Genomic DNA, 13,081 nt, shown 5'->3' with positions numbered 1-13,081 from the left:
GGGTATGGGGGACTTTTGGGATAGCATTGGAACTGTAAATGAGGAAAATACCTAATAAAAAAAAAAAAAGATTCTATCTGTGACCTTCTAAAGACCAGCGATTTTGCTTGGAACTAGACCTCCAGTTAAATATTACTAAATTGAAAATAAACAAATAGGACCCTTGGATCCCCCCCCTAGAACAGTCAAACTAGGAAAGCACCCCTCAACACCAGCAGGCATTCCCCAGAAATTTGCAGACCAATTTGGCCAGGAAAGCAGGTAGGCTAACTATGGGTATTCACCCCTAGTTCATATTGCCTGTCACCCCCAGTTCTGTAGCAGACTGCCCGTATGGCCCCGACTCTCCTCCTGCCCCATCTCCAGTGGATCACACAGATATTTTCCCTACGTATTGCTTTATACCCATCTCCAGCTCTACCAGGCATTCCCTGGGAAGCCACACACCACTTGTGCCAGAGCCGGTTAGATAGCCCATGTGTCCTACACCACTGCATTCTAAGCTCTATAGATTGAGAAGCTCCTCTAAGAGTACACCGCTCTTGTCTGTGGATCGCAGCACTCCTGGAGAGTGAGGCTGAACTTTGATAATGCTTGGTTTCTCTACTTTATAGGCAGGCACTCAGAGTGGGGGATTTCTGGATCTTCTGGCTAAAGCTAAGGTAGGACCAGGTAGCCTCTGGACAAGTGCCACAGTCAAGGCCACCATGTGTCATCCAGGTCCTGGTGAGCTTACTGAGTGAGGAAATGTCAACCATGACCATTGCCAGCTCTGCTCTGGCTCAGCTCAGGACTGCATCTTGCCTCTGTCCTTCACACAGTACTGTCCAGTAGACACATCCCTTGCCTTAAAAATATCAGGAGCCTTAATATTCTCACTGGGCTAGGGAATGACTGAGTAATCTCACTGCATTTGTTTTAAACAGTCCTTTAAACTACTCACCGGTGGGGATTTTTCATGCTGATTTTTCAGGAAGGCATTATAATCATTCATTAAGTTTATTATATAATCTATCATTTTCTGACAGGAAAACAATCTTAGTTTTCAATTTTAATAAAATAGTTTTTATTGTTTTATAACTGACAAAAATGCAGCTCTGTAAAACAGCAATTTTGTGAGTTTCCAAATTTCTTGCTCTTTTACGATCTCTATCTTGTAATTATAGAGATTTATATCATATTCCTCATCCCCCACAGAACTCAGAGCAGGTCCTGTCTAGTTGACTGGGAGACTGACTAGGAGGTCTCCACATTCATTATCTGTAATAATAAGCTGCTATGGTGAATTAATGATTTAAGACTAGTATATGTTTGGCTGGCGGAAAGGGAGTTTAAAACTAATTTATGGGAATATAATCCACTGGGCATTTTCCTATTTCATCAAAAATATTTAAGAGGTGCCTCAAGAGTAGTGGATCACACTGAGGTGACACAAGTGAATGGTTACTACTTCTCCAAGAAGAGAAAGATGTCATTCATCTTCCTCTAGGTCCAGACCTTCTGTATGCCCAGATAATGTATCATTTATCAATTAACTCACATATCTGAGTATTATAAGGAAGAGTAATACTAGGGACGAAGTTAATGTTACAAATCAAACATTCTGACCTTTGTCTATTCATCACACAAGTCTTCCTACCACAGGGAGGAAAGAAATAAAATATACTAAGTATTTCATGAATCATTTGATTCTACAGACAAAACATGGCACATCACTCTAAAATAATCTATGTAATCTTAGCTTTAAGTGAGAGTAATTTATAGGAGGGGGTTGCTAGGTTTTATTTCTTAAATATATTAAAAAATTGGAAATGAAGTCACTACAACTAGCGTGATCTTGGTGAAGGCATTGTGCAATTAGAGTTGTCATTTTTATATGCAAAATTTGATGACAATCATTTCCTTAACATTTCATTTTATTTCATAATTTGAATTTTCTAATTTGAATAATAAAAGTTTCTTCCTTATCTACTGTGGAGCTGGGAACTCAGAACATTTTCTCTTGCAATCAATTGGATTTCTTCATAATTCTCATCAGATATTGCTAAAAGGAATGTAAAAGCACAACCTACTATTCTTCAGATTTTGTAAATCTGTATTTTAAAAAAGTATATGTTATCCTTTTTCCTTTCTTGCAGGTTCTTTCTCTCTCTGGAGCAGTGAAGGGGTCAGTGGGTAGGCTGAATAAGGACCTGAGTTTCATCCTGAACCCACAGTGCACAAGGAGTGAACAACTGTCTCCTCCTCCATGCTTGTGCCATAGCATAGTGCCCCAGCACCACAGACATTTGCATGTGAACACACACCCACACACATAGACTCACACACATACACATACACACAAACTCACACATACATAGACACATTCATACACATACACATATACATACACATACACACACATACTCATACACGCAGGGACACACAGACTCACATATGTACACATAGACTCACACACCTACACATACACAGACTCACACACACACATACACACAGACTCACACATACCTAGACTCATACATACACACACACATACATATTCAGACACACAGACACACAGACTCATACATACACACAGACTCCCACACACAAAGTCACAGACATACACACACAGAGACATAGACTCACGTACTCAGAGAGATTCACACACACTTAATATCACAATATCACAATATACTCAGAAACACAGACACACACAGACTCACACAAAGATATACAGACTCACTCACTCATATTCAAACGCACAGATACACAAGACTCAGACAGATACACACAGACTCTTTCTCTTCTCTCTCTCTCTCTCTCTCTCTCTCTCTCTCTCTCTCTCTCTTTCTCTCTCTCTCTGTCTGTCTTACACACACACACCACTCACACACAAATTACATCGTATTGTACATGAAACACACTGATGGAACTTACTTCAATCCTGCTTTCCTTTAAATCCTTTCAAAGTTGTGCCCATTACTGAAAGAGAGGTTACCAATGCATACACCAGTTAACCATGGGAGAAGATAGGTGATTTGCTTACTGTTCGTGCATCCCACACAGACAGGGTCTTGTCTGCAGAAGCGGTGAGAAGAATGTTGGAGAAAGGGAAAAACTCAATGCTGTTCACAGAGTCTGTGTGTCCATACAAAGTGTATCTGCACCGTTCGCTGCGGAGAGGGAGTGGGAACAAAAGGTTTAGGACCTTAGTATCTAGATGCTTTTGCTTCCTACGCAATGCTAATAAAAACATCCACAGAGCTGAAAGACAACATATGTATCTTATACACACAACATACATATTTCAGATATTTATCTTAGGCATAAGATATCTTAGTCCCATCTTAAGATATGTCGATATCTTAGACAGAGAGGGCTATGCCTACAATCTAAGACTCTGGAGGCAGGGTAGCCATGAGTTTGATCACAGAATGGGTTACAGAGTGACACTGTCACAAGTCATCAAAGGACAGTTTCCAAGGAACATCTTACGTTCATGTAAGCACGTTAAACAACTAGTTAAACAACTAGTAGAATCAAATAAATTTAAATTACCTTCAAATAGTGGAACCATTTGTGGTGTTGTCATTACACTATTCTTTTTTTTTTTTTTTTTTAGGTACATGTGTGGAGCTCATAGTAGAGCTTGTAGGAATCTGCTCTCTCCTTCCACCATTGTGGGTTCTATCACTCACACTGAGTAATCAGCCTTGGTCACAAGCACGTTTCCCCCTCGGGGAAAAATATAATCTTACTGGTCCTATACTATACTATACTATTCATTTATGTCATGAAATAACTACATAAAAATTGTCCCCAGTTTAAATAATATAAGAATTTGTTAAGAAAAATAATCTCCCACCAATCCCTAAGCTCATGTCAACTTTCTTAGACCACTATTTTTTCTGTGTGTTTCCTCAGCCTTGCCTCTATATTACAACCACTGGTCATATGTTTGGAAAGTACTCATCTCCAGTTTCAACCCCAACTATTCCCTTCCAATTGATCCATGATGGATCCAGGCCTTGGCATGTGAATGCCTCCTCTGGTTACTGTAATTTGCCTTCAGGGATGAGAATCTAAACAAGTGTTTTTCAAAGTGTTTCATTCAGACTAGCAGTATCGGCATCACTTAGGACTGGATCCAAAAATGCAAATTCCCAGCCTCATCTCAAACCTATTGAATCAGAAAGCCTGGAGTGAGGCCCAACAATCAGTTTTAGTACGCGCTCCAGGGATGCGCTCCAGGGAATTCAGACGCATGCTGAAGCCTGAGAGCCATTGACTACCACAGGAAATGAGGGAGGAGGACGTGCCACCTTGTCTTCAGCCTTCCACTTTCTGGATGGTCTGTCCCTTAAAACAGGGTACATACCGAGTACAGTCGCCTTTGTCTGTAATGACAGATCACTTAAAAATAATGCTACTCATAAACCCATTTGAAAAAATAGATGAAGGAGAATCGTAAATAAAAGTGCTCAGCAGGCAGGAGCCAGCATAGATACGGGAACAGGAGCAGCAGCTCATCTCTGAGGGTCAAGCTCCGCTCTTGCTTTGCTAAGCCTCGTTGAGATAATATGGTGTGAGCAGCAAGGCTGCAGCAGAGGCAGAGACTGGATTCCATCCTGACCTGGAAGAGAACCAGCAGGATAAGAGGCTGGAGGCTGAGTTTCATCCTGATCTGGACAAGAACCAGCCCGATAAGAGGTTAAAGGCTGGATTCCATTCTAACCTGGACAATAGGCCATCAGGATAAGAGGATGAAGGCTGAATTTCATCCTGACCTGGATAAGAACCAGTAGGATAAGGGTTGTCTGTGGGTGGCAGATTTCCTCCTTGAACAAAGAAAATGACTTAACGGAATGCACTCAGATGCTCAACACATTTCTACCATAAGCGTCTTTTTACTGAGTGGGCAAATACAACATAGAAGGAGGAACCTGGTGCCTAGACACTGTTAGGACAACTTTTCTTCTCACTTTGTAAATTTGACCACTTTAAAGAAGAAATATTAAGGTTTTTCTGAATTTGATTATGATTCAAGTTACTCACCCTTTAACATTAACAAGTATTTTGATAGCATATCAACAATAAAGAAATCAAATCATTAAACACATTGAGGTGACTCTGTATTAATTTACCTTAAAATGTAGGAGATTGGCTAATAGAATTTTTGGTGTTTTTCCTGTTTGGGTTGGGGTTCTGGAAACTGAACCTAGGGCCTCCTGAATGCTTGTTAAGTATTGCACCATCAGGCTACATCCTTAGTCTTTTGGCTAGTGATATTTTGACAATTAGAGTTGATGTATCAATTTGTCCTGATGTCTATACCTCTGCCTATGAACTAAATTTTTACTTTTATAAATACTATTTTAGTAGCAGGGAGATGTAGATGCACATTGTCATGTGTTCAGTTTCACTAACATGTGTTCACAGATACAGCAAAGACCATGTGACCCATGAACCTAAAATGCTTGACACTAATACGTGTTCTATAGGAAACATGTACTGCATCACCTGTGGGATATTCCAAAGTATCTGAATATTTACAAGTATGCGCCAGTCTTACAGTATTGGATTTCTTTCATTTTTGAAAATCATGTAATACATAATTTTCTTTCTTAAATGAATTATCTTCTTTAAAAATTTAACTGGTAATTTCTATTGATATGAAATGAATGAGTACAAAGTTCTTTTTTTTTTGAATTTTCATATTCTAATGCCATTTTTAAATGAACAACTTTAAATATATCACAATTGTCCTAGGGAGAGAAAGGATAGTGAGTCAGGCTAAGAAAGAGAGAGCAAAAAACAGGGACTCATAGTATAGAAAAGAGCAAGCATGTCACTTAAATCACAATTTGATCATAACAAAAACAAGTATAATTAAGAGAACTGATCAAAGTCAAGTAAATATCTTTTCATTATAAAACCTATTATTGTTTTTGTTTTCAGTTTTAAAAGTTTTATTTACTGATAGTATGTATTTGTCTTTGTGTGTGTGTGTGTCTGCGTGTGTGTGTGTAATGATTGTGTTTGTGTAAGGGGCATGCGTGTGTGTGTGTGTACCTGTGTGTGTGTATATAAGGGACATGTATGTGTGTGTATGCATGTGCAGGTACGTGTGTGTGTGTGTGTGCATGTGTATGTGTGTAATGATTGTGTTTGTGTAAGGGGCATGGTGTGTGTACCTCTGTGTGTGTATATAAGGGACATGTATGTGTGTGTACACATGTGCAGGTGTGTGTGTGCGTGTGTGCATGTGTGCGTGTGTGTGTGTGTGTGTATGGGTGTATGTGTGTGTATGTATGTGTGTGTGTGTGTATGTGTGTGTATGTATGTGTGTGTGTATGTGTTGTGTGTGTATGTGTGTGTGCGTGTGTGTGTCATGGGAGTGGTTCAGGAAAGGCTGTGGCAAACAAGTGAGCTTCCTGGATAAGGGCTCCAGATTTGCATGGCTGAGATGGTTATACTCTTAAGAGGCATGGAACCCAGGAACTTCGTCCTAGGACTGCTTGTTGCTATTGATATGCTTGCTTTTCTGTGCTTTCCATTGCTGTATTTCTCACTCTTCTGACATGGTGTGACTGGGGAAAGAAAGACCCTTTCTGTCTATAGCCCATTATGATTGATTCCTGGGTATTAGTCCACAACAGCCTATTGAGCAAATTTCCTGTAGCTCAATATAAAGATGGACTTCTATGAATCAATGCTGTTTAGAAGAATTATTGATTTTACAGAATTCCTGATTTGATTCATATAATTTTGGAAAATTAGAATGATTGATAGAATGTTTAAGGAGATTAAGTTGTTTTGCCAAAATGATACAATAAACTTAGAATCAAGAATAGAATGTGTCCCCTCCTCACAGAATACTAAGTAAAGGCTACATAAAAAGGAGCTCAATAAGCTTTCATAAGTTATGAGACATAAATTACACTAGTAAAAAATAAGCTTGGGACAGATTTTTGATCAAGAGAAAAGACATGCATTCTAGGTCAGATCGCAGGACAAGGCCACAGTTGTGCACCATGATAAGAAAGACTATGGACATATAGAACTATTGTTTTAAATTTATAATGAGCTTATGGAATGAAACACAGATAAAACAACTGCTTTGATCTTATTACGGACAACCCTGCTGTAACTTCCTCTTGTGTAACATTTTATCTGTGAGATAATTCTTTCTTATGTAGAGAACTTTGTTTCGGGGGATATAAATAGATTGGAGGAAAAAATAAAGTTCTTAGAGGCTACTCGTTAGAGCTCTGCTCTATCCTTCAACTGTAAATAAGTGTGTATGTACATAAGAATAGATGAATATAAGTATGTAATATTGTAAATTTAATGGACTTGTTGGAGCTCCCTTACCCTTTATGCAGTTTTCTCTCCTTTTCTTTCTTGTTGGCCCCTTAAGAGTTACAAGAGTTCATAGTTTCTCGCTGATTACAGAGAGACTACTGGCCCCAGATAATTAAGTTTTGCTTCCATCAGTCCTACTAGTGATAACCCTGTAAATTGATATCACCACTGATCCCAATTGCTGACTTCATACTATCTGCCTTCCTCAGTTTACCTGTGGTATCAAAACTGACCTTCAACATTTTGGTGCCTGGAACAGGTACCTATTGAGGTAAATTCCTTATCATTTTGGTAAGGATAGGAGTCTCACCTAGGATACTACAGATTCCCTCATTAGTTACTGCCAGGTTAGGACACGTGAGAAATCTGAATCTCTGTATGTTTACTCTAGTCACTGGCTGCCAGCAGCATCAGCCTCCATCAGCTGCTACCAGCACTGACCCTAATAGCTGACTCTTGCTCTCTTCCTCAGTTTACCTGTGGTGTCAAAGCTGGTCTGCGTCATGTATGTAAGGTATTTGTGTGTGTGTGTGTGTGTGTGTGTGTGTGTGTGTGTGTGTGTGTGTGTGTGCCATGATCCACGAGTGGTGATCAGAGGATAAAGTATATTTTGGTGATAGATCTCAAGCCAATGTGTGTGGGTTAACTACCTTTACCCACTGAGCCATCTTGCTAGGCTCAGATATCACCTTTTAAAAATAACTCATGACTTCCCAAACATACGCTGGACACAGATGATAGCAATAGGCATGACAAATGCACATGGAAAAGCCCAGAAGACTTCAAACCACAAGTAACTATCGGCAAATGAGAAATGCTGAGAGTGGGACTAATAGTCTTCCCCAGGGAAAAGCACACCAATGGGTTATCCAATATGCAATGGTCATTCTGAAAACATGCTTTTACGTAAGATTATACAGAGGAAGCAGGGTATATTTGTGTATTTAGGAAAATAAAAGATAATAATCAAAATGAAAACTCACGCTAAAGTCTTTTTCATTTCTAGAAGGCAGAGTGGACATAAAATCTATTCTAATTTCCTCCCACCTGCCTTTTGTTTTCTCCTCCCAGCGGTAAAGTCTGAGGCAAACTCCTCACGCTTCCCTCCCCAGCCAATTGCAGTGGATGATATTCTGGTTATATGCACTAGTCTCTGACTCACTACAAACATAAGAGATGCAAAGTTTAGTGTAGCATGTTTGGATATGAATGCTCAGTTAATATTCTCGACCTTTGTTAGTTCAAGGGAAGGTCTTCTCCCATGTTTATTTTATTTCTTTCCTTTGTTTTCTATTTTGGGAGACACCTTTTCTTCTCTATTGCTTTTCATTTGCCATACTCTCCGATACTTTTTATTTGTTATGTCCATATTACTTTATCTTGTAACTCAATTACACTTTCTCTGTGTGTGTGTTTTGTGGAGGGAGAGTCATCAATCAAGAGCTTTCCTTTCCATGACAGTCATTCCTCATCCTTCAGTTTTCTTTTTACCTGTATCTGTCATAAGAAAAAAAAAACACAAAAACAAAACACAACAAAATGATTTTTCTCTTTGGTTGTTTTATTTTTTTAAAGCAATTTAAAATCTAACATTTATGTAATTTTTAAATCTTTTTGTCTGAGTTCTTGGTTTAATATCTCAGGAATTCCATGTACACTGTGTTGTCCACTGGAATTGGCATGTATAAACTTATATTTTCAATTTTTGTAGTTCTCCATAGGTACTACTAGAGTTAGTTCTGTACATTTTTGACTTGTTTTCCTATGGGAATCCCTATACACTAACTATTATCAACATGTGAAGGACATTTGGATTTATTGGCAGGAGGGAGAAGAATCTCCAAAGTCTAATCAGATTATTGTGGTCCCCTGACTTCCCACTAAGTGTGTTAGTGACTTGATCACTGACATTCATTTCTACTTTTAATTTAAATTATAGTATATGGGACTTGTTGTAAAACATCTCAGGTCATGGGCTCTATATTAACTCTAAATGCTCCTGACTTCAAAGGGCCAAAAATCTGTCTATGCCATTCTCCTTTATATCTTTTATGGAATAATAAAAATGCTTTCCTAAGATTCAAACTTCCAACTATGACAGAGAAGAAATACAGTAATTCTCTTTGCACAAAAGAAAGATACAATAGGACATACATTATTTAATCCATCCTTTTTCTACTACTGAGTTAAACACAGTACACCATGGTTATATACTTGAGAGAAGGGGGAAATCTCTCCATACCCGCTATTTGTTGACCATGACTTTACACTTTGAAGTAGAGCCTCGTACAATTGAATCTCATGAGCATTGAGCAGTGAGATTACTCTCTATGTTTCAGTTTCCTGGAATTTGTAAGAATTCCATGAAAAAGCATCTGAGCTGGGATTGGAAGTAGTATGCAAGGATCCACTGGGAGCTTTTGGCTAGGGTCTAATTGGGATTTCCTCAGACTATGATTTGGTAAGATGTGGAAGGAATCCCCGTTCTTTATCAACAACAGAGCAATGACCTGAATGATGGAGGATAGATTTTCCTCTGAAAAAATAATACTAAGAATGAAAGGGAGCTAACCAGAATGGAACCTTGCCTTCTACATGAAAAACACCTATATAACAGATTCATATTCATGGGGAACATCCAGTATATGTAGAAATTGCCATGCATATGAAGATATAGAAAAACATGAACCATAGTTAAGAAAAATAAACAAGTAGTGCATGAAACAGACCTTGAATTCATTGTTGAATATCAAAGACTTCAAGAAATAAACTTCAAGAATGTTTAAGTATGTAAAGGGATATACAGTCATAGCAGTGTAGAAATTTATCTCTTAAGATAAATAAAATGGATAAAGGTAGGGACTCATGAACAGTGAGATATATATATATATATATATATATATATATATATATATATATATGTGTGTAAAATAAAAAATTACTGTGTGAACAAAATATCTATTTAGATATTGCAGAATAGAATAAAGATCCATAGAGATTTAGTTATCAGTATAAAAACATCAGGTACAATGCACATGCATTTGAATTTTCAGAGAAGGGTAGTGTGGTAAGAAACATTTTCAAGAAATAATAGCTAAATTTGCTTCTAATTTAAAGGAAAATATCATGGTTTTGATTCAATTTTTTTTTAAAAAATCCAATAACAGACTGAATGTACCAAAGCAAATCATAGTCAAAATGACAAAAGAAGGCATAAAACAAATCAACAACAACAAATCCCATAGTTGTCATAGATAAAAGAAACAGGACATGCAGGAGAACAGGGCTCCCAATGGCTGCTGACTTCTCACCTGAAATTAAGCAGTAAGAATTATATTTTCAAAAGTGCTGGATTTAGAGATTCAGCTAAAATACTTTATTTATGAAGATGAAACAAAATTTCAGATCAATGAAAGCTGAAAAAAAATTGATCGGCAGGAAATCTTTCCTACAAGACATTCTGAATTGAAGTCTTTCATACTGAATGAAAATGGCACCAGGCAGAAACTTTAGTGTGTGAAAAGAACAAAAGCATCCAAGATGATCAATACCCGAGCCAGCATAAAATACCACTTCCTAATTTTGGTAACTGACCACTGGAAATATAGCAAAAAGCATATAGACACAAAACATTACATTTTTTTCTAACCGGGCCAATTCAACCTATAAGAATTTTACCTATATGAATGTTACAACATCAAAATACTTTATATATCAAATTTGTCTTTACTTAAAATTTTCACTGTTTATGACTGAGCCATAGACAGATAACCTATTCTCTTCACTTTGACCAGAGGTGAGTTTCTGATGTGAACTGAAAACTGAACTAATGTATCAATACAACAAATGAGTTAGAGGGCAGTTTGATGCTATGTTCATTTAGCAAAATAATAAGAGTGGGTTCATAAATATGTGCCATTTATAGCCTTAGATGTATAGCCCTCACACCTAGAGAAGGAGCCGCTGTCTGCTGGTACCTCTTGGAAGAGGAAGAATGAGGTTTCTTTAAGGCTGTGGTCCCAGGCAGATTGTCCGTGTTCCAATTGATGGCCCCATATCCATTCTTATATTGACAGCACTAATTGGATTCAGTGGGTCTTTTACAAGTAAAAACAAAACAGAGGACATGGAAGTGGCAGTGGGTAGGAGGGCGGGAGGTTGGTTTGGGAGGAGGTTGAATATCATCAAAATACATTGTCTTCATGCATAAAAATTAATAAAATGCTACTTTTTAAAAAATTGGGTTTTTAATTAACACAGAAATATTTATTTAAATGTATGTATCAGTAATATGTTAGCAGACATAAAATATACATACATATCTCCCATGTTGTCAACTATCTCTATTTGCAATCTTAAGATCTACTTTAGGCAAATGTGAATGCATGTACAGAAAGAATATATAATTTGGTAAATTGTACCCTGACATATTAGATATGCTTATAGTAAAATATGAACATGAATATACATTCAAAACTCATATTCAGACTTTGTCTATTATCATTAAAACTCAATTCAATTATTTGGGAGTATATTCATTTCTGTTGGCAAGGTACAGACAACTCTTCAATGAAATAGCTCTTACGGTTTCCCAAACAAAACGGCAAAGTTAGGTCTTCAGACAGCTCAAGGGAAGAAAGAGTTGCTGAAGAGGAGAGGGAATCTGGAGAAGTCACTGGCTGAGGTATGGGGCATTCTGGGCGGGCAGGCAGCTGGAGAAACTGACTTGTGAGAGATTAATTAGCTGCCAGACAAGGAGGGCCCATTCAGAATTCCGCAATGAGGTGAAAACAACCTAACGTGACGGTGCATGACAGCGCTCAGGAAACGGGGATTTCCATAGAAGCGACAGCACTGGAGCCTGTGCAATTTCTCCTCTCACTGCTCCTTTCCTATCGTCTAAAAGGAAAGCATTAGTTCTCAAGCAACAGCAATCTCTTTTTCTAAAATCTATTTTTATTATTCACATTTCTTTATGTGTGGGGTGCAGAGATGCCACAGTTGGCTTGTGGAGTCCGAACCTGCCCAGTTGCTTCTTGCTTCCTCTCAGGTCCCTGGGCTGGCGCCAGTTAGATCTTCAGGCTTGCCAGCCTACCTGTCTTTTCTGACTGAGCCATCTCTGCTGCTCACAACTATTTCTTTACTTGCTTCTGTGTTTAGATTCTTCACTTCCCTTCTCACTACTTAATTTCCTTATGTTTTTTTATCTGACTTTTATGATTTGGGTGACTGAATGATTGATTGTTGCTTTTTTTCAACTTTTAATTTATTGCAAAAATAAACAAATGAATTCACCTACTATTTCAGCTCAAATAGTCTTTTACAATGCACTTTCACATATAAGACAAATCTAAGAGGAAATCATTCTATCATACAGATGCCTTATGTCAGGGGTTTTATTTTCATGGATTTTAGTATAACTAATGTTTAATTTATAATGGCACCTTTAAAAATCTCAGGCTTGTATGTGCATACAGATAAAGTATAGTCAATGGAGTTATAGAACACCAACAGAAGGCTAGCCATCAAGATACTTTTAAGAGGATCTGAAGAAGAAGAGACTTTGAATCTATCCTTCTTTTGAAAGTGTAATGTGGGCCGAAGGGGTGAGGATTCATTCCTACAGGAAATTCTACAACAGACAGCTGAGAAGACAGACTTAGGACGACCACCTAATGGTTAGAAACTGCGTGAGAAATAAGAAAGTCATGCAAATTGAGTCTTGATGGAATGA

The 13,081-nt window shown here is 37.8% G+C and overlaps 1 protein-coding gene across 5 annotated transcripts in view; it reads right to left on the bottom strand.

Moving 5' to 3' along the window:
• Positions 1–13,081, bottom strand: part of Spag16 (sperm associated antigen 16) — an 871,964-nt gene that overhangs the window by 343,255 nt on the left and 515,628 nt on the right. For all 5 annotated transcript variants that reach the window (XM_021171958.2, XM_029483611.1, XM_029483612.1 and 2 more), the window contains one exon: positions 3,029–3,155. In XM_021171958.2, coding sequence (XP_021027617.1) covers positions 3,029–3,155 — 127 coding nt within the window. The remainder of the gene's footprint in view (positions 1–3,028; positions 3,156–13,081) is intronic.

The sequence above is a fragment of the Mus caroli genome, chromosome 1 (genome assembly GCF_900094665.2).
Source record: "Mus caroli chromosome 1, CAROLI_EIJ_v1.1, whole genome shotgun sequence".
Lineage (NCBI taxonomy): Eukaryota > Metazoa > Chordata > Mammalia > Rodentia > Muridae > Mus > Mus caroli.
Note: the sequence above shows the minus strand (reverse complement) of the source record. Positions and strands in the feature narration are given on the sequence as shown.